The sequence below is a fragment of the Amblyomma americanum genome, chromosome 7 (genome assembly GCF_052857255.1).
Source record: "Amblyomma americanum isolate KBUSLIRL-KWMA chromosome 7, ASM5285725v1, whole genome shotgun sequence".
NCBI classification, from domain to species: Eukaryota; Metazoa; Arthropoda; class Arachnida; order Ixodida; family Ixodidae; genus Amblyomma; species Amblyomma americanum.
Genome location: NC_135503.1, coordinates 147,368,926 through 147,391,282, shown reverse-complemented (window position 1 = coordinate 147,391,282; position 22,357 = coordinate 147,368,926). Strand labels below are relative to the sequence as shown.

General features: G+C 45.2%; 1 protein-coding gene across 1 annotated transcript in view; it reads right to left on the bottom strand.

Moving 5' to 3' along the window:
* The window catches only part of LOC144098162 (uncharacterized), a 59,914-nt gene that overhangs the window by 18,928 nt on the left and 18,629 nt on the right, over nucleotides 1–22,357 (bottom strand). The window contains exons 5-6 of the mRNA XM_077630685.1: nucleotides 21,867–21,951; nucleotides 17,464–17,681 (exon numbers count right to left, since the gene is read on the bottom strand). Of these exons, the coding sequence (XP_077486811.1) occupies nucleotides 17,464–17,681; nucleotides 21,867–21,951 (303 nt within the window). The remainder of the gene's footprint in view (nucleotides 1–17,463; nucleotides 17,682–21,866; nucleotides 21,952–22,357) is intronic.

Genomic DNA, 22,357 nt, shown 5'->3' with positions numbered 1-22,357 from the left:
TACCACTGTCTTGTGGCAAGTGCTACATAGGCCCTACGGGCCAGTGCCCGAATGAAAGATTGCGCAAGCATAGAACAACAGTCGCAGCGCTGATGGGAGGCGGCCATTTGGCGGCCCATTGCCGCAAGTGCAAAACGACGAAAGATGGCGAAATAGAGGAGGAAGAGTGCAACCTTCTTTTTCGCAGCACTCGCGTGCTGAGGCGGTTCGACAAGCAGATTGATAGGGAAATATTTGAGGCTTTCTGTATCGATAAAGCAGGGGAGAAATGCGTGAGCTCCACTTCAATAGCCCTCAAACGTATAGAAATTGCATACCTGGCAAAAAGCACGCGCTTCAATCTATTGCCAATTTGCTTTTCTTTTTTCTTTTGTACTTTATATGTGGGCGATAACCAGCGATCGTGTTAATCAAATTTGTCTTGTATATCGAGCATGCACAGATGCCCATAGTGATTTCTCATCCTACGTGTGCAATAAACGGCAGTTGAAGTCTAGCGTCTGTAATGTGCGTTTCTGCTCTTTGTCCTGTTTTTTAACGCTAGTAATATGTCGGTCTGTGGATCAAAGTATCCCTGAGCCCTCCACTACGGCACCTCTTTATTTTGCCTTTCTTCGTTCACTCCCTCCTTTCCCCCTTCCCTTACGGCGCAGTTCAGGTGTCCAATGATATATGAGACAGATACTGCGCCATTTCCTTTCCCGGAAAACCAATTATTATTATTATTATTATTATTATTATTATTATTATTATTATTATTATTATTATTATTATTATTATTATTATTATTATTATTATTATTATTATTATTATTATTATTATAGCCTGCAGTAAGCCTCTGGCGTTTCGGGCCGCCATCGACGGGTCTCGGCTGTTCCTTCTACTGCTGCCATGTTCTTTGGGCTGTTGACTGAAGGCCACCGGCGTCTTCCTGCAATTTTCTCCGCTCCTAATACCACCTGGCTCTCTTTCGCCGCTTCCGTCGACGCAACGCCAGCGACACGTCGCAATTCATCAACCAGCGTTCCGTACTGTCTACAAGGCATCCCCGCTTCACCTGGGACGCTCAATACCTGGTGAACTCTCTCCTTTATTCTGTAGAGTTTGCGTGTTGAGGGAGTTTTTCTTGTCTTCGTTTCCGTTTCTTATTGGCCCCTTTTCTTTAAATTATAAATACGGCTTCGTTTTGTTTTGTTTGAACCTGCACGCGATAGCGTTCCCTTTCGGAAAGTCGGGAACGCGCTACTATTCCGCGACAGGTGCCCCGCCCCGTCGCTCCACATCGGCGAAATTCGTTCTTGCTATGAACAATAATATTCTCTGTATTTCTGCAAATTGTTTCCATGCTTCCTGGAATCTTATGTTTCGTTTAGTTTTAATAGCTAATTATATAACTTTGTTTTCTTTTTCCAGAAAGGGTAAGAAAATTATGTAATTAACTATCAAATCTAAAGTAAACAACATGCCAGGAACCGTGGAAACAATTTGCACAAATCCAGGGAACATATTTGTTGTTCTTTTATTTCCTCCAGGATGGGCAAGAACTGCAATACGCATCGCAGCGGGTGCGTAGTGGTTGAGCATCCGCCTCGCATGCGGGAGTTTCGGGGTTCGATGCCCAGTGCTGCAGAGTACACACCGGTGATACAATGGGTACAAGCTTTGCCCCGCCGGGTGCTCGGCTTCTTTAGGGAGAAATGCTTGGGAAATGGGTCTTTGACCCCACCTTGAGTAGAAGAAACAAGCTTGTGTTATGGCACTCTTTAGCCTCAGATGCCCTTGCGCCATAAAAATTCATCATCATTCATTCATTCACCTACAATACGCGGAGTGGACCTGTTCACAGTTAGCGCACTTTGGCGCTGCATTTCAGACATCGGATTCGTGTTCATTAGGTCCACATTTGCACAGCTTTGGCGGCCATGACAACTCTGACACACTGGCGAGGATTGAGGACCCTAGCAAAAAAAACCCACAGGACACCAATAGCCTATCAGATTGTTGACAGCTATGGGTGTGTCAGTGTACTGGTCTTAGAGGCTTGCTGGAATATTGGCATTATTGGCCAAATAGTGCATTTGTATATACCAACAGGCCCATAAGACCAGTACGCTCACACACCCATAGATGTCAATAATATGAAAGGCTATTGTTTTCATAATTGTTTTGTACTTTTAATGGTGTATGGGTCTCATTGTGTCTACTGGTTCAGATTTCTGTACAGAACAGCCACCTGCTTTTCAGCTGTATATGCCTTTGTTGGGCTTTATTAATGCAGTTTCAGTCTCGTGCTGGTACTGTACCGCGAATATCTCGTGCATCGCATGTCTGACGCCCGATGCGAATTCAGTTCGCAAGCGTTAGCTCGATCGTGTACCATGTTTCCGCTATAGTTATACAATACGCGTTTTTTTGTGCATGTGGCAGCGCACCGTTCAGATATATATATGACCTAACCTAAATGCAAATGCGTGCGCACCGTTTTCTCCGTGCATGTGCGCCACTGTCACGGGTGGCAGGTTAATTTTCGCATGTCGTGACGTGCGTTTTGGACCCATTTATAAGTATGCGAGGTTTTATAAAGTGCACCAAATTTTTATTGTGTACTTTCACCTTGTAATGGTGCGCAAAACGAGCAAACGAATACTACGGGGCGACTGTAATTGCTGCACGTATAATTTGGTAGCCACGTGGTATTCTCTGCCGCCTGTTAAAAATTTCTTCCCACGTGCTGTTTCTGTTGCAGGTCTCGCGAACTTATCTCATCATAGTTATCACTGCGGCTTCGGGGCATGACCTGAGTAAACGAATACCATGTGGCGACTTATGCATGCTCATATGCTTAACTGGCCAAGTGACATTCGCCTGCACCAGTGAATTAATTTCTTCTGACGTGCTGCTAGTTCTGTTGTGGGTCTCATGGCATTATCTCATCATAGTTATTATCAATGCGGATTGAGGGGCAGGCTGTCAAAGTCGGAATGATTTAAAGCATGAGAGACTTTGGGTTTTTTCGTTTGTTTGTTTTTTGCTCGCACGACCTAAAGGGCTAGGATAGATCACATATGAAAACAGTTCGGCTGTCGGAGCCTAAATAGCTCAGAAAAAGAAATTTATATTTAACTCGCGTTCGCGGACTCCACGGGATGATTCATGCACCGTATCTACTCGCATAGTGGCCGGCACATTGTATATAGGTTGCTCCCGCTGCTTTCTCCAGTATCTGATGTACTTTTTCTTCGATATCAAAATATCGTGCTGTCGCTTATTATTTTCTTTACGCCTCCGCGATTGAGATGACTGTTCCCTTTAATGTTACATGTCGAGAATGACATCCACATTAAGAACGCGACTGAGAGTGTTATGTGACGTGAGAGAAGTTTCGTTTTCGATGCCTCAAAGTATGAAGCCGAGGCCGTGGGCTTATCAACCTCATCTGAGAATCGTTTGCGCGGCCCTTTTGAATGAGGGCTACATGGAACATTAATTTGTGCAGTAACGGTGGCAGCAACTGCCGTTTTCTCCTCAGGCAGTCAGGAAGAACACGCTTTGGTGTGCATCGATTGCTGCTGTCGTTCTCTTCTTTGCCCGAGTTTGTAGCTTGGTTTCCGCGATGGCGGCCTGGCTGTAATTGGCCGATCCCCTATAGTCAATGGAGTGCAATTTTAAAAGAGGTAAACCAATAAATTAGAGGTGAGTAATTGGTCTTGTGCGGAAGAAATGCGGTAGCATTTTTTTCACTCGCTTACCTAATCCAATTTTATTTCAGTCCTAATTACGTTGTCTCACTCATTAGTGTATTCCAAATCTGATCCTGTTTTAATCTGACTATATTCAAATTTTACTCAATTCTTATTCTATTTCTATTCGCAATGGCATTTATTATTTTTCTGGTTCATTCGATCTAAGTCCTCTCACCTACGAATATTAAAATGGGCACGAAAAATAAAAGTAAAGTTGCCCAGCTCCCTCTCTCCTACTAGTGGAAAGGCAGATTCTTTTCTCCACTTGAAGTTAGGTATAGATAGCTTGACTTCCCTGTTGCCTTTGTGTTTTCAAATGAATGCACACCAACAGAGGGCTGTCACTGCATGGTAAACTTTTTTGCTCATTTTTGGGATTCCCTGATTTTGTTATTACTCACGTTTTCTTTTTCAGGAATGCCTGGGCCCCCATGCAGCAGTGACTACAGGTATTACTTGATGGAAAAATATTTGAAATCCAAGCATCATTGCATGCTTAGGCTGCTGAAACATGAAAGCCAGCAGTGGTCTCATGAGGTTACAGAGATTGCATGATGTCAGGCACAAACGTACAATACAAGGACTTTTTATACTGCTTCTTCACAAGCATCTAGCAATAAACGGGCTTACATAGCACCGGACCACTCTGTAATTGTTGTGATGTTTCCGGCCTGCCTGATCCAAGAAGTTTGTTTCCAAGTGCTGTTGGCAGTTGGGAACATAGGTGTTTTGAACAACTCCAGTTCATTAATCCTGATCCACCATCGATAAGACAAGAGCTGCAGGCATGGGTAGTTCGTCACTCTGAAAGCAAGACTGCTGTTGACTCCTTACTTGCTATCTTGAAACCCTTCCCAAATCATCAGGCACTGCTTCAAACTCCAAGCATAGTTCCAGCTGTGTCAATGTCCAATGGAGAGTATGTGCACATTGGTCTTGAACATGGCCGGCTTGGCTCAAGTACTAGGTTTGTAGAGTTCTGTACAGAGAACAGTGGAATGACTCTTGGCATATCCTTGAATATTGATGGGCTTCCTTTGTTCAAAAGCAGCTCGCAACACATGTGGCCTTTGCTACCTCAGGTCCACCATCTGATGAATAAGCACTTAGACAAAGTGTTTTCTATTCGAATATTTTGTGGGATATCAAAGCCATTGTCTCTTGATGATTATCTTGAACCATTAATTCAAGATCTGAATCCCATTCTTGAAGATGGATTTGTTCACTATGGTAGAAAGTATAGTGTTCATATTGAACCTGTACTTTGTGATGCACCTGCCAAAGCTGATGTCAAGGCATCCAAGTCTTTTTTGTGACTATTATGGCTGTGATATGTGTTGCGCCAAAGGGACATACCTGGGACGCATGACTTATCAGACAACAACCAGTCCCCTTCAGACTGATAATTCATTTCAATGCCAGAGTCAGCCTGAACATCACAAAGGTGTCCCCCCTTTTGCCAGGCTAGGATGACATATGGTCACTTGTTTCCCTTTAGAATATATGCATGTTGTCTGCCTTGGAGTTGTTCGGAAACTGGTTGCATATTGGGTGAAAGGGCCTCTCACAGTAGGGCTATCACAGGCAGGCACCAAGCGAGCATCACAGTGTCTCATAGGTTTTGCAAAGCATGTGCCTAAAGATTTTCCTCGTAAGTGCAGGTCTCTTGATCAATTTGAAAAATGGAAAGAAACAGAGTTTCACTAGCTCTTGCTGTATGGTGGACAAGCTGCTCTCAAGGGTGTTCTTTCGTCTACCATGTATGAGCACTTCACTAGCTTGCACGTATGTTGCAATCGCCATTCTTTCCTGTCCACAAATGTTGGGGCGTTTAGACTATGCAGAGCAGCTGCTTCAATCTTGTGTGCAGAGATTCAGAATTCTGTATGGTAAGGGGTCCCTGGTGTATAATGTCCACTGCCTCATTCACCTGCCTGAGGACTGTCGGAAGTTTGGTTGTTTAGACAAATTCACCTGCTTCCCCTTTGAGAACTATCTGAAGAATTGAAAGCCCTGGGTATAATCTGGGAACGAGCCTCTTGCAGAGATCTATGATAGGATCAATAAAGAGCCATCTTGCTCCATTTCAACCTCAGAGGGAAGTCAGGTGTGCGGTGTCACTACTTCTACTGGTCATACTGACAGCCCAGCTTTGTCCTCGCACACTACAAGCAGTTTCGAAAATCAGAGTGGAACAACACCCTCTTGGCTTCAAGAAGACTAGACAACTGTGTGTGGCTAAAAAACAACAGAGTCATTCTGATATCCAACTTTCTAGAGTCCAAATCTGAAATCCAAAATGTTGGAAAACACTGCAAGATCATTGCTGATCTTTATGTCAAACCTTGCCAGTCATTTCTCCTTTCAATATTTGTTGTCTCGACTAGTGGAAGTTTCCTTGATGTTTTTCATTTCTCTAGCATTCTTTGCAAGGGACAGCTGGTGCCATACAAGTCTAGGCATGTATTCTTGCCACTTTTCCATCTTCTCTAAGTGGCAGGACTTCACCTGTTTTCTTTTTTTTTTGGCCAGCAGCTTCAGGCTATTTCCGTTACACATATCCTTGATATTACTTTCTCACTGCTTTAAAAAAGCGCATCTGATGTTGTGAGAAAGTAAAAATGACGGGTACAGTCTGTACTCACTTTTTGTGAATTGTCTTTCCAGTTTGAGGCTATCTGCATATTTGAAATAATAGAGCTACAGATTGCGTCCACAGATGCACTGTTTGTCAACTTGGCTTCAGGCATCTGAAAATCACAAAGAACGTGCTGTGCTGCAAATATAGTTGCTGCAATCTATCATTTCTTGAATGCTCCATCTTGTAACATCATAGAGAATCATTCAATAAATTGGCTCTGATTGCACTATTAGTCTATATGCCTCCTTTCAAGGTATAATGTCGTAGAATTTCTTCACGAGAAAACCACATACGTTGTCCCTGACAGCTGGGTTACGAAAGAAGGAGAGTCGACATAGTGCTTCTGGCCGCCGTGTGTTGACAAAATGGAGCTAACAAAAATGCTGCAAAAGAGAGTGCCTGTAGAGAAAACAAGGAACAGATTTGAAGCCTGAATACTCAGCACCAAACGTGAGTAGATTGCATCTTTTGCAGACAGGAAGTTCTGTTTTTAGCAATTACATTTTGGGCAGGTGAAAGCATGTGGTACAGCAAGGACTTCTATGTTGCAATGTGTGGTTCATTGCTTTCACCACAGGGTCACGTTTAATATATGCAACATAGACAGTGAAGTTAATTTTTTGCATTTAACATAAAAGATAGGTTTAATAGGAACTTATTTACTGTTATATTTACTGTTGTATATAGTGCATCTGTGGAAATATCTGGTGTTCTGGTGTCTAGGCCACAATTATGACATTGGGTGCCCACTGCAGGATCACTAAGAAGGGCACAGGAAGTGCTGTTTGCTGCAGAAGTGACATCAGACCTCGAGACTGAAGACTCTGGTGTTGAAAGGCGCAACCATCACAAGCGCAGAAGAGTGGCGATCACATCTGATGAGGAAGGTGAATTTGGGGAAATTAAGATAATGTATGGTATTCCTCCAAACTCTTTACTGTTTGTGTATACATGTTGATGCCTTACAGAAGCAGGTATATCTTGGAAGTGTACCCACAAAAGAAAATTTTTGCATGGTAGTAGCTCTGTAATTGAGCCAGTGCACCAGCATTGTTGAAAACCAGAGGCAATAAATTTGTGAAGGTATTCACATCCCTGTTCTGAAATAATTAGTGCATAGAGCTGCTTCTGCCTTGCAAATATAATTTAATATTACTTTTTCCATGTACACCAATGCAGGTAATTTAATTTGCGTGTGCAGCATAAGCAGACATCTTTGTTTGATTTTTGAGTAATCTTGACCTCTCCGACACAGGTGTAGCAGAGCTTTTGCTACAAATGACAATGAAGCCACAGGATGGCAAGGAAGCGTTTACCTTTTTGTGTGTCAATTTATGCATCTTGTTATATCTTTTGCAGCAGCTACTCTGATGCGACAGAAGTTTCATTGCCACAAAAGCCATGCCTTACAAAGCGGTAAGTTGCAACTTTTGCTTTATTTGCATTATGTAGGCAAACATATTTTTGGTGCAGCTCCTTCAGCTACAAAACCACATACAAGGTCTATATTTCAGCCTAGTCACTTCACAATGTGGTGAGTTATCAGTTTGCTAGGTAGATAGTGGTCCCAAGTATATATACATATATGTGTGTGTTTGCTGCAGCAATGACACCTGCCCGGCCTTAGCATCACGGGGAGGACCATTATAGAAGCCATAATGAGCAGGACAGTAAGTCTCATGTAGAGTTAGCTTTCTGCATTTCTTGGATTACAATATTGCTTTTTTTACACCATGTCATGCCTGCTGGTAGGTGATAAGCTTTTCTAAATAAGTGACAATGTAAGTCATTGGCTCGTGTAGTGTAAGTGTCCTCAGCAAAGGTTAGCCACATATAGCTGGAAAAACGACTGCAGTAGTATAATGCAAGTCAGTGGCCTCAACAGAGCTTAGCCATAGATTGCTGTCAAAAATACTAGTAGTATGACACTTATTAAACAGTCTTTACGTCATGCGTTTAGCAGGTCCTTCCTAGGGGTGAGGGGGCAAATTGCAGGCTCATATGCTGGGAGACTATAAGATTTGTTAAACCCATTGTTGTGCTTCAGAGATGATAGAAATCGCCAAGTGCATTTGGAGTTCTTGTGCTCTCTTTTAGTTCAAGTGCACAGTTCTTAATATTCCTGCCATTCATATCCAGATTCTGTGTCATATGCAGTGCAGCCTATCCAATGGACAGTCAGTAGCAACAGTTATGCTTCACCAAGCGCCACTGGATTTCAGATTGCTTCAGGTAGGACTTTAGATAATGTGGCTGCTTACTAACACAACTGTGAAAACTTGAGTGAACTTCAGTTTCCATTGTTCTTGCATGAATATGATTGCATGTAGATGTCTAAAATTCATTGGAACATGTAGCTCTTAAAAAAGAGGTCAGTGCATAAACATTTCTTGCTCCAACTTGCAGACAAAAGTGCAGAACTTTCGCAGCTTTCAGGTATGAACCCTCATGAAATTTCATGACCCTGCGAGACCTAAAGTTTTTACTGTAACTTTTGGGAATTGTGTTTAATTCTCACATGAAAATGATTTTCATTTCCAGATGGATTATGGAACCTGGAAATTTTACCAGCTGGAAAATTTTCCAGGTAGAAATTATTATAGCTGGAAATGTTTCCAGCTAGAAGCATTTCTAGTTCCATATTCCTGCTGGAAATAAATTTTCCAGCTGGAGAAGTAATACGGAGGACACGTTTCTCAGCTCGAGGTTCGACGCCAAAAACTACACCTGCACGAGCTGGAAGGCTATAATTTCTAGTGGTAACTTTTTTTACAGGTGCTGTTAAAGGTAAAGACTGGTTTTAACCAACAGCTTCGATTACTTCAGAGTACAACGAGGCCTAATGGCAAATTGCTGCTTTCTGTTGCTGTCGAATGTTCTCTGCTGAAAATGGGTGTCAGCTACAGATGAACAAAACACTCATTCGTCGGTAGCACAGCCACACTCTCAGGGAAAGGCACTTGGGGATGAAAAAAACACGAAAAAGGGAGCGCACACACACGGAGCAACAACTAAACTTCCGAACGCCGGCCACATTTGATGTTTAGTTCAGTGCGGCTTGCGATCGTCTTTGGCTAGTTTTGGCTAAATCCGATTAATATAAACAAATATGTTGTAGCAAGATCAATAACTCGCATTGGTTGAGGTGTTGAGGCTTGCTTATTTTGTTGTTATTGCACAAATTCGCCCTTTGGGATTAAGGAGAATGCGCACACACACGGAGCAACAACTAAACTTCCGAACGCCGGCCACATTTGATGTTTAGTTCAGTGCGGCTTGCGATCGTCTTTGGCTAGTTTTGGCTAAATCCGATTAATATAAACAAATATGTTGTAGCAAGATCAATAACTCGCATTGGTTGTTGTTATTGCACAAATTCGCCCTTTGGAATTAAGGAGAAGGTACAGGCTTTTTTTCAATAATGAATGCTAACAAAACTCAATGCTAAGGTCCTTGTCACACATGTGGCAAATGGCCGACAAGGGCTTCATCATCGATTGGTAGCTGCGGCTGAATAGATGTTTATCGCACCAGCACGGGACAAGTTTGACAATTTTTCTTTAGAAATTTCAGCTGGATTTGTTATTTCCTTCTTTCCAGTTGGATTTGGTAATTGACAGCTGGGAAAGTTCCAGCTAGGAAATGCAATATCCAGCTGTAAAAATTCCAGCTGGAAAAGTTTCTAGCTGGAATTCATTATTTTCCAGCTGGAATAATTCCAGTTGGAAATTTTTGTTTTCCAGCTGGAAATCGAACTTCCATTTTCATCTGTGAAGGCAGAGTTTATTTACAGGTTTCCAAATCAAAGTATTTGACAACCATGCTAGACTGCTTGCTGAAGTTAGTGGTGTTTGGAGATTTCTGTCAAGATCAAAACTACTCCATCTGGTTTGCCACAGGATTGCACCAGCTCGCCTGCATGAAGTGTAGAAGAAGTCATAGATATTGAGGAGTACTTAGCTGCGAATTCCAATTCTGAAAAGCTCGTAAGCATTGTTTTTTTTTCGACTACTTGTCACTGATATTATATATGCTCTCTTTTTTTTGCTTTCTCTTGTTTGTTTTATTGCTTTTCAAATATCTGCTGGTTTAGAGTGAGTATCTTAACGTCTGGAATGATCAAAGTTTTTAATGTGAGTCATAATTCCCATTTAATACAGTCCTTAATGAAATGTCACCTGATACAACAACTAATAAGAAAAGTCTTTTCCTATTTATGTATGTATGCCATACAGTGTAATCGGGCTTGCCAGCTGCAGAGTGCTAATTAATATACATTTCTTTTCTTTGTCCACATATGCAGATGCAGTATTTCTCAAGGTTCAGTTGTTCGAACGTCCAGGACATCGTCCTCACTCTTCTACGCCAGTTACTTGCGAAGCCAGCTGCCTTGATGTTCAGTTGGAAAGGGTATAGGCAGAGGTACTCATTTGAGAAGTGGAATGGCACCCTTAAACTAAGCTTGAGTAAGAGCATTACTTGGTGACTGCTGGGAGCTCTGTTCGAAACTAGGTACTATCATTGCAGTTTTATACAGATTGTTTCTAGCATAACAAAATATACTGCTAAAATAGGCAGTAAAGTGCTGACTTATTTCACTAATTTTACGAAATTCACATTCAAATAAATCCACTAGCATGCTTATCACATACAGTTTGAAAACTAGCAAATTCAGCTGTTGTATCAAGGTGCCAGCACCAGTTTTGAAAATTCATTTTGATGAGAGGTAACAAAATATACTGCTAAAATAGGCAGTAAAGTGCTGACTTATTTCACTAATTTTACGAAATTCACATTCAAATAAATCCACTAGCATGCTTATCACATACAGTTTGAAAACTAGCAAATTCAGCTGTTGTATCAAGGTGCCAGCACCAGTTTTGAAAATTCATTTTGATGAGAGGAAACGGCGCAGGAACTGTCTCACATATCTCTGCTGTCCAAACTGTTCTGTAAGGGATGGGATAAAGGAGGAAGTGAAGGAAGAAAGAGGTGCCCCCACAGGACAAGTAGAATTATTTTTTGTTGTTCCTTTACCACCAATGAATACAGAACTGATTCTATTGCAAATGAACATTGAATAAGTCTGCTGATTAGTGCAATCATTGAACAAGATCAGAATACATAATCCAATCATAAGTCATCTAGGTGAACTTCAGGTAAGCTTAAGCAGAATGTATGCTTGTACATTGAGTGCTGTATCCGTGCTCATCATTAGAGATCATCAAATTATGAGGCCTTCATGCATATGTCACTTCTGTATTCTGCACTTTGTCATATATTTGCTGTGGTATTATACTTTACTATGCCATTTTATGTTTCCTCATGTCTTTGATTATAATTTTCTTGCAAACGAAATTGTCTCCGGTGCCGAATTTCAGGAGAAATTGGTTTCTGGTTTTTGGGGAATGAAAAATGACGCAGTATCTGTCTCAAATATCGGCGGGCACTTCAACTGGGCCGTAAAGGAAGGGATAAAGGAGGGACTTTCAGAATAATTATAGGTACCAAAGGTGATGGCAACTTTTTTTTTGTCTGGCATAAAGGTTCCGCTTTTTTTCAAAAGCTGGTGACCACTTAGCGTAGTGCAGTATGCATGAGTGAGGTGAATACAAATGTATTACAATATGAATACGTATGCAGAACGTCGGCACAATTTTCCATTGAACTTTCATCTGTATTTGTGTTGCAAGTTGTGCACGACACAGCTACTTGGGTGCAACATTGGCTACGATCGGAGCAGTGATGAAATGGTGGCTCACGGGGCCCCAAGACAGGGAGGGCGTTCGTAGCAAAAGAAGGCAGCGTCAGGACCAGCAGCAGTGATGAATCATGCAGCCAAGTGGTAGTCCCAGAGTCCCCTCAATAAGCCTTCGAAGCACAAATATATTTGCACCTTTTGTGCCCAGAACTTTTTTTTGCAAAAGTGAAATATGCTCACTGAATATATTTTAAACAAATTGCTTATTTAAATATGTAAAAGAACCCAACATTGGAAAGCATAGAAGAATAGCTTTCCTAGCTTCTTTGCTTTCATATCATTGTTTCTTGATGTGCATTGAAAGAGGCATTTAAAGCCACTGGGGTGTTTGTGAAAGAACACTTCATTTAGTATGTTTACATTAGAAAATATCCAGCTGGGGAGAAATACTTTAGGATTTAAACACCCAGTGCTCCCATAATGCTTTGCTACTGTTGCTAGTGTCTGTACTCTATTCGCTGAATAGCCCCTGTGTTGTGTTTTTATTGCGACTTAGTTGTAAACCTTGTGCTTTAGCCACCTGTTTCCACATTTAGTACTCCTTTTGCAGCTGGTGTGCATACATTCTGTGATTTGGTGCTCGCAGTGTTGTGTTCAGCTCAGCAGTGTATAACATGTAAGCATTATTTTTTTCTGGTGAATATATGCTTTACGTACTTCCCTTTTATCCTAAATATGTCTTTTCAACTTTGGCTATTTAGTCAGACATTGAACTATATTTGCAGAGCTAGGACTGGGAAAGTATAAAGTGCTACCTCTATTGCAACTAGTGTGCATGCATTCCATTCATTCAATGCTCAGTAATTAGTACTTGATGCCAATATCGCTTAATTGTATTTGAAAACTGTTGATGGTTACAACTATTAAAGCCCCTGTCTAGTCATCCAGAACCTTCAACTCTTGCGTACGTATATGTGACTGGTGTAGTTCTGCTCATTGGAAGTGCATGTGGTTGCATTTTGAAAGCTTTGCAGCTCTTTAATAGTCTTATAGTGCATATGTTCAGACCTGTTCATACATTTGGAAATAAAATTTTCAACTCAAACGATTATTGCGATTTCGACCATTGCTAGCTTGAGTGGAATTACTCGGGTGGCACTGAATTACTAGGGCAGCCTTGTGCTGTGTAGGTTCTCCTCTTGTCCCTCGTCTTTTTTTTTGACTGGTAAAAATTATTCTCCGACATGTCTTACCAACTGGCCCACCATTCAGCCTTGCTTTGGTATAATGTAGGGCCATTGTTTTACTATTGCATGAATGAAACTGCAGAACACAAAGTATTCACAAAAATAAATTAGATCGCTTATAACTTAATCAACATATACAGTACTGAATGCCAGAACAAAGCACACGACAGGGGAGGGCCGTGTTTGCCCCGCCACTGGGCAGTAGACTGCCCAGGCACAGCCACGACGCTGGCCCGACGCCCCTTGCCAGGTGGCTGCCGATCATCGGCAAATGAAAAACCACAAATGAAAATTAAGCACGGTCCGAAAAAGGCAAGCAAGGTCGAGCCAGCCATTTATTGCATGACAGCCAATGCTGGGCCGGTCGTCTACCAAGCTCGATTTTTGCTCGGGCAGAAGGCAAGGTATATACACCCCCCTCCCCTCCGCCTTGTTTAGACGAGGACTGTCTTCCTTCTGTGTACAGAATGATGCCCTCGTGAGGAACTTCACAGCGAACAAAACAGCTTACCTAAGTGTTGCACCTGCTTGTCTCCGCGTAGAAGTTCTACAGGCTTCACACGATGAGCCGACAGCTGGATATCTTGGGTTTTTTCGCACCCTCCGCCGTATTCATGACAAGTATTACTGGGCCAAACTCTCTGCCGATGTCGGACATTATATGCAAACCTGCCGAGATTGTCAGCGATGAGAGACTCCTCCCACCTGACCAGCAGGATTTCTGAACCCCATTGAGCCCCCCTCAAGGCCCTTTCAGCAGATCGGCATAGACTTGCTTGTCCCTCTCACAAAGTCAACGTCTGGATATATGTAGATCATCATAGCGACTGACTACCGCTACGCTGAGGCAAAAGCCCTACCGAACGGAACAGCAGCAGAAGTCACCAAATTCTTCGTGGAGTGCATTTTTCTGCGACACGGCACCCCCGATGTGCTCATCACGGACAGAGGAACAACATTCATGGTGTATATGACGCAAGCAATCCTGTGCTACAGCCAAACCAGCCACCGGAGGACAACTGCATACCCTCTGCAGACCAACGGACTGACCGAGCGCCTGAATAAAACCATCGCCGATATGCTCGCCATGTATGTCAATGCCGAACACAAAACCTGGGATGTCATCCCGCCTTACGTCGTCTTCGCCTACAACACCGCAGCGCAGGAGACCACTCAGATGACACATTTTAGGCTCGTCCATGGCATGAAGGCCACAAGCACGCTAGATTCCATACTGTCTAACGTTACCGAAGAAAACGTCGACGTCGCCGCCTACATTCAAAGCGCAGAAACCCGAAGACTTGGCCGATCACAAATAAAAGACCCGCAGCAGACCGACGCCACACGTTACAACTTATGAAGACGCAACGTGGAATGCATGCGCAGGAGACTGAGTCTGGGTTTGGATGCCCATTTACTGGCGCGGATTGAGTGAAGAACTTTTGCACCGCTATTTCGGCACGTACAAGGTTCTTCGTCGGCTAGGCGAACTGCACTATGTCGTCGTCCCTGATGAATTCACTGTACCCCAGCGACGCCGCGTACGACCCGAAGTTGTCCTTGTCGTCCATCTAAGAACCTATCACATGCGCTAAATGACACTGTGTTGCCACAATCAGTGTTTATTTTTGCACAATTCATTTTATTTGTTTTTAGCTGCCTGACATGTTTTAAAGCATCAGGTCAATGATTCTTTGAGAAGAGAGTAATGCCGCAAAGCTTCGCAGAGTTCGTTCTTTCTTAAAAGTTGCCAGCACACTGCTTTATCGCTTTGTTCACGATGCAAGAAGCGACCACATTTATCTCGATTGTTTGCACCCAGACGGAGCCAATTCTAGGTTGTTCCAGTATACTGTAGTAGCTTTGCATGCCGTATCCCAAAAGTTCGCTGCCAGCTTTAATTTGAGCATGGCCGAGAGCGGCGGGCATTCTGTTCGATGGCTGCCGAGCACACTGGTTGCTACGACGCCGCCGAGTGATTCAGTCCATTGTGGGTGCAAGTCAGCCCAAATAAAGAGTTCTGTTTAGACACCATTTTTGCAGACATTCTGCTCCCGGGATTGCAGTCACCACTTCATGAAAATAGAACCTACTTCAATGGTATCAGGGATTTGGTTGGAGGTGAAAGTAAGAACAAAGTGCTTTGGTGGAATTTACTTGTCATCTTTTCTAATTTTTAAGAGTTGTACATCAGTGACATCTTGGTCCTTGAGACCATCCAGCAATTTTCTTCAGTCAGAGTGAGAAAGTGTTGTTCTGAAATCACACCGTTGACATTATTGAGGAATCTACGTGCAATATGACAGCAGGTTATTCTCCAAAGGTTACTATATTTGAGAGCTTGAAATACTGCGCTTTGTCTTTGATATGGAGAAATAGATCACCATTGGCCAGCTTCATTACCTTGTAGCCAAGGCCCGATGATTCTGTGAGAAATTTAGAAACGACAAAAGAAGAGATGATTCTTGTTTGTTTTCCAGCTAAGTCACCATGTACAACGTAGTTTCTGGGGAAGATTTCTTTTTTTGCAGGAACTGCACAGTGACATTGGTCTGCCCTCATTTGTGAGGGCGATAATTTGCAGAAGAAAAGGAATCCAAAAAAAATACTGTTATTCGTCTGCCGTAGCAGCTGCCCACCATGAAGATCCAACATGGATGCGGGGCAGGAAGCTGCAAGGAATTCCTGTCCACGCAAGCTGTACAACACAACTGTAACTGATTATGGCATGTCAGGTTTGTTCACCACACATGGTTAACCCTAGCTGCCCATGAAAAAGTAAACATCGAGAAACGAGGCGAGAGGACAGTAGTGAGAAAGAAGATAGGACAGTGAGAGACGGATGGGGAGCATAGGAAAAGGCGACAGCCAATTTCCCTCAGTCGGGTCAGGCCCGAGGTGTTATCTACGGGAAGCTGGGGCCAAAGTGGTGTGTTGCCTTCGCCGAGGACACTTGAAGGTATAAACGCTCGGTATCGGCTCATTCACCAGGATCCCCTTTTCCCCGGACACGGCGATGCCATGCAGAGCTAAACGTGGGTGCTCGGGTCCGTAGTGACGCACTGGTCAGCATCATAGCCAGGCGGGGATGTCCCTGCGGATGCTCAGGACTTCGTGGTGTTGCAACTCACCAACATCTTAATGCAGATGCCTCTGCGGCGGTCTATTTCATATTTTATATATTGAGTTAATGATATACTGAACTATTCCGGAACCCTCTTTGAGTAGGACAATCCGGGTTCGACTGTAGCCAAAAAATCTCGCATAGTTCTAGTTTAAGAAGTTTGCTTACTTTGTAAAAATCAAACCAAACACATGGCATGGGTCTTCCAGTCAGTGTTACCCGTGGACTGGTAAACAGCGTAGAGAGGTGCAGGTAGCTATGTCTTCTGCACTGAGCGATCAGTTTACAACACGTCTGGTGCGTCTTCTTGTCCCTGGTATACTGTGTTCTGGCACAGAAGAACGCTAATTGGGCTGACAGTGTACGTCGCATTACACATTCACCAGGGAATGTCATCGAGTTGCAGCACCATACATGACAGCGACCAATAATGTTTATTCCTCTTTTCATTTACTATTCCTTACAATCTTCAATTACTCTGCCCTTATCGCTCCAATTCACATCCTCTCTTTGGTCAGTGGTTGCGGCACTCTAATTAACAGGGCGAGGTTACGTTATAACTGTTGCCGTCGCTTCTTCGCATCGGAGATGGGCAATATGTCCACCAGTTTGTCTTGAGGTGCCCCCATGCGAATGCATACAGAACCGAGCATCGACAACCTTTGCTAGGATTGCAGACATCATTTTGTTTTTGGAGGATTATGACTTATACTCCTCCATGGACACAGAATAGAAAAAACTTCTGCTTAAAGTTAGACTTGTATGTTGGACCGCTGTATTGGGATATCTCGTGGCCCAGGCAGCCGTAAATGAGACCTTAATGAATAAATACAGCGGTGCCGCAAATTTCAGCGAGAAAAACAAAATAACCGAGCTGCCATCCCGTTAAGTAATGAAGCTGAACTTCTGGGCGACCCAGTTGGTCTGTCCCTCACTCATTTCGCGGGAGGTGCCACCATCACAGACAGTGTCTATGGGCGCCTCGAATGGACACCATTTGCACTAACTTGTTCCTCAGGTGCAAGCTGCTCTTCGAGTGGGGCCATCCCAGTGTGCACGAAAGGTGGTGGAGCATTCGGGATCCAGAAGAGCGGCGCCTGGTCGCTGGTGGCGGGCGGCTGAACGTACGCCATGTCGGCACTTGGCTGCCTCCAACTCGGGCCGGCCGCCACGGGGAGGTAATGGATCTGCTCGCCACCGGGGCCTTGCAGAAATGCACCGGGGGCTGCAGCACCGTGACAGAGTATGCAATGAGCATCGCTCACTAAATGCTGCAGTGTCGCAGTCGACATGACCGCAAAAGCGCTAATCTGCGCCCAGTGGGCTGATCGTTACCCGAGGCCTCTAGACTAGCGTAATATCTCACTGGTCACACGATAGTCATTTCCTGCCCCTGCAGAGCGTCTCCATGTCTTACTGCGCTAGACAAGATGCCTCGGATGCGATTGCAGTAGAACACGCTTGTCTTCACCCAAGCAGACAGCGTGGAACACGAGGCGAAGAACAACAATATGGCACAGAGACCCTTTGTCTTCGGTTCCTCGTCCCGCATTTCATGCTCTTTGCTAAAACGAACGAGCATGTACCAACTGGCACAATGAGCAAGCGTGCCATACCATACATGCGCAGCCCAAGCATTCCGCAAGCCATACCGAGAAGCGAGCGCACATGCCACACTCAGCAGTGAAGCTTCCTCGGTAGGATTTCACAACCTTTCAATGCTTCATGAATTCATTCTGACGGCTGTGGTCCGAAGCATCACCCCATCTACTGCTGGTGTCGGTGCCCAGCGTCCAGAGAACCCCTCCCATAGACGCTATAGTGAAACCCCAAACGTTCATAACCGAGTGTCAAGCAAGACAATCAGGATGGCATGCGGCTTTCTCGGTAGAGAAATTTTTGGCACGGCTGCAACGCTGTAGCTGGCGACACGGGCAGCTATCAATGTTGTTCTCAACTGCCTCTTGGAGGCCAAAGCTGCCAGTGCCTTCGTGTTTGCAATGGTTTTGACCGCGACTCTGGCACGACAAGGGGCGTTAGGTTTAAGTGTGACGACCTTATCACCAGTAATTACAGCACATGTCGTCGGACACGTGAAAATTTAGTCACGCAAACAACGAGAAGCACAGGCCAATTACGATGCAGGCGGGAGGTACGTACCTGCATGCATTAGTACCAGCTGTTGGCAGCAAATTTAAAAGCGTTCTTATTCTGTTTTGTGCTCGGAAGTGAAGGAAGTTCGACAGGAATCCAACCCACAGAAGTATAAAGGCATGGAGGGCCATAAAGGTAATGTCAATGGCTCCAGTCCTCTAACCAGGTACTCCAGGGCCACCTCTAGATCAGATGTGAAGGGCCGCAGTATTACTGTTTTTATTGGTTGTAATAAGGGCATAACCTTCAAAGGCGAGTAGAGCGCAATGGCTACATGGAAAAAAAAATTGGCGGTTGTTTATCTCTGGTTAAACCTGGAGTGACGCGGTAGCTACAGCTGGCTGAGTGGAACTTGCTGAGCTGAATTGCAGTCAGTCTTTCGCCGCTCCGTTTCACTGGGCGTTCCTTCTTAACCTTTGTCCCACTTGACACGGCGTATGCGCACCGCTGTGGCAGCTGTTTCGCCGGCGCACCGCGCCGCCGGCAGCAGCAGCTGCTCCGCACCAGGTGGCTGGTCACATGACCAACCAGGTGACGAACCACGTGATCAGCCACGGCGCCGGCAGCTGCTCCGCACCACGTGGCCAACCACGTGACAGCGCATCGGCGCAGCCACAGGGTGGCGGCGTCGCCACCGCCACGGTGCCGCCGCGCTCAAGGCTCGAAGTGCTACCGCAATGTAGCTATTGCTACAAAGTTACTTTAAATTTCATCCATTTACAGCCAGAATTGAATTCAGCAGAATAGCGGCAACGGAAGCGCCATTTGTTTCATAGTGCTGTGCGCGTTTTTATTGCTTCACCCTGAACTAATCATGCGCGGAACCTGTACATATTCATTATTGTGCAAATAGTTTTTGTGTATATTTCTTCTACCCCGTATCGTCTCTTCCTGTCCCCTCCTCTCTTTCATTTCATTTCTCCATTCTGCCTGCTATCCTTTTATTGCAAAAGCAATGCTGCTCAAGGTTTCTGCTCTTGGCCGTCGTCCCGAAGAATCCACCATTGACCTTTAGCGTGACCTATGTGTGCCGTCGTACCAGCTGTGGAAAAGCGGGGCCCCAACTCAGCTCGTTGCAATCGTCCCAGCGAATCCTCCATGCTGCAGCTGCGCGCCGCTGCCGGGAGGAGCGCTCGCTGCACGTCACGTCATGCCAGCTGTGGAAAAGCGCCCCCCCCCCCCCCAACTCGGCTCGTCGCGATCGTCCCAGCGAATCCTCCACGCGCAGCCGCCGTTGGGGAGACGCTCGCTCTACGTGACGTCATGCCAGCTATGGAAAAGCTGCCCCCGAACTCAGCTCGTCGCAGTCGTCCCAGCGAATCCTCCACGGTAAGTCGGATGATGTGTATAAGGTGAAGCTGCAATGATGTTCTGCAGCTAAGAAGCGGCGATGTGCGGAAGAAACGAATGAAGAGTGGGAACAACGTTTAGCTAAACGGCGTGCATATTGCGGTCGTTATGCAGAGCGCGAAAGAGACGCAACAACGGCAGAACGAAGCGAGCAAGAGATAACGCCCTCAAGAGATGCCAGAAGAACGTGCCGCAAGACTCGAGAAGCGTCGTAACGCAGATGCGGGTAGAAGTGACACCTCCCTTAATGACTCTTCAACTGCGGAAGAGACCACTTTGAATTCTCGAGAGCGTCAGAATGAGACGGTGCGTAGACGACGTGCCGAAACAACGAAGCTTTTGCAATTCGACTTGGGTTAACCAGAGTTCAACCATAGACAATTTTATTTCCGCGACCGCAGCTCAGGTGCTTCAGTATCCATGGCAGATGCCGGGGCTAGCGAAAATCTTTTCCTTCCTTTTTGTTATTGCTTTAATACACCACTTACTACTACAACATGTGTGTCAAGCGCAGGTTGGCGCACACGCGTAGAGAAAAAAGTGCGGGGCAGATTGCTCATTCGACCGTTTTTGTGCACTAAACTACCGTGGATGATGTCGTCAAACTACGCTCCTTGTATGGGTGCCGTGGCTTACTGCAGTGCATAGTGAAATAATTAAGGTTGTTCCTAAAAATTGCTGGTGGTTTATCTCTCGTTAAACCAGCAGTGATGCGATAGCTACCGGTGGCCGAGTGGAACATGTGTGGTTGAATTGCAAAGTCAGTCTCTCGCCGTTCCATTTCTCTGGGCGTTCCTACTTCATCTTCGTCCCACCTGACACAGCGAATGCGCACAGCTGTTGCAGCTCGGTTACGCAGGCGCGCCGCGCCGCCGGCAGCTGCTCCGCACCACGTGGCCAACCATGTGGCTGGTCGCATGACCAGCCACGGCGCCGCTGCGCCGGGAGCTGCTCCGCACAACGTGACCACGTGGTGGTGGCGGCGCGCCGCCCCCGTCATGGCGCCACCACCGATACGCTGAAGGCTCGAAATGCTACCGCAATGTAGCTGTCACTACAAAAAAAAAGCAACATCCATTAAGGCAGGTTGTCCACCTTACACGGCTATTACTACTGATATATATCTGCAGTAGCAGCATTCCGCAAGATCCTGGCATCGTTTGAATCAATGTGTGAAGCCTTCCTGCACCCTGCAGAGGCAACACCCACCCGCCACGTGTCCACCCCGTCCTCACAGCAAAGGGACTGCCCGCCTACCTCTTCACCCCACCTCTATGCAGGAATTCACTGTGCGTTCACTGCAGACAAGTTGTATCCTACTTCATAGCGCAAGAAGAGGCGAAAAGGAAATAAGAGCAGCTATGGCGCCATGGGCAAGGCGAAAACATTGCAAAGGCAATAAGCTGCGCCAGCAACAAGGCACAACATTTGTCGTAAAAGCGAGGTTGAAAAAAGAAAATGCAAAAGACAAAAGCACCCTGCTCTCGCAGCTTCAATGCATCAGTTCGTATGATTGCCTGTCATTTTTTTTTCACCTAGAGACCATAACCGCACAAGAAATGAAACGCACATTGAAAAAAGAAACTTGAAGAAACCGACAAACGCAATGTAACGGGCACACAAATCAGAGATAGGGTGCGAAAAGCACAAAGCGGTACAAAGCAGTGCAATGAGGGGCTGCCTGCGCCGCATGAAAGGGCAGGAATGCTAAAGTTGCAAAAAAGAGCAGGAATGCAATGAAATGCAGAAAATAAGGCAAAATCAAATCGTAAATTAGGCAAAGCTTATCCGCATTTCAAACACCTGAAGCTCCTGTGCCCTATGCGGCCATGTCAGTTTCCTGCTCCTCTGTGGCGCTTTGTGCTATCCTCAGCTTTCGGAGAAAAAGTGCTAGGAGTGGCCGCACCTGGCACAGCGTAGGGGGGCACCAAGCCTTCACCACCAGCACCGGGTCCGTGCATTCGCATCGCAGGGACCTGCATTACGACCAACTGCAAAGCAAGCAAAGCAGACAGCCATGTCACGAGGCGTGAGCGTGTGCAATCCGAAACGATGGTGCCACAGCGACAAACAAATGAATACTGCATGGTACACAAGAGCGGACCCCTTCCAGTAAGCACCCCGTTCAACACCAACCAAAGCAAAGATGTGAGGGCTACAGCAAGCATCACGTTCACCTCTAAACAAAAAGGAGTAGAGAGGGAGTAGGCTGTCCCATAGCGCACTTGCATGCCTGTGTTTAGAATCCACCAACCGGGCGCATGCGCACCGAGTGTCTTGGGTTGACCTCGGCAGCCCGAAGAGACAGACAGAAAATCGGAGGAAGTACGATCTAGATGTTCCACGGGCATTTCAAATGTAGAGCTCTCGAATGCAGCGTGCGCCAGGAGCGACCCA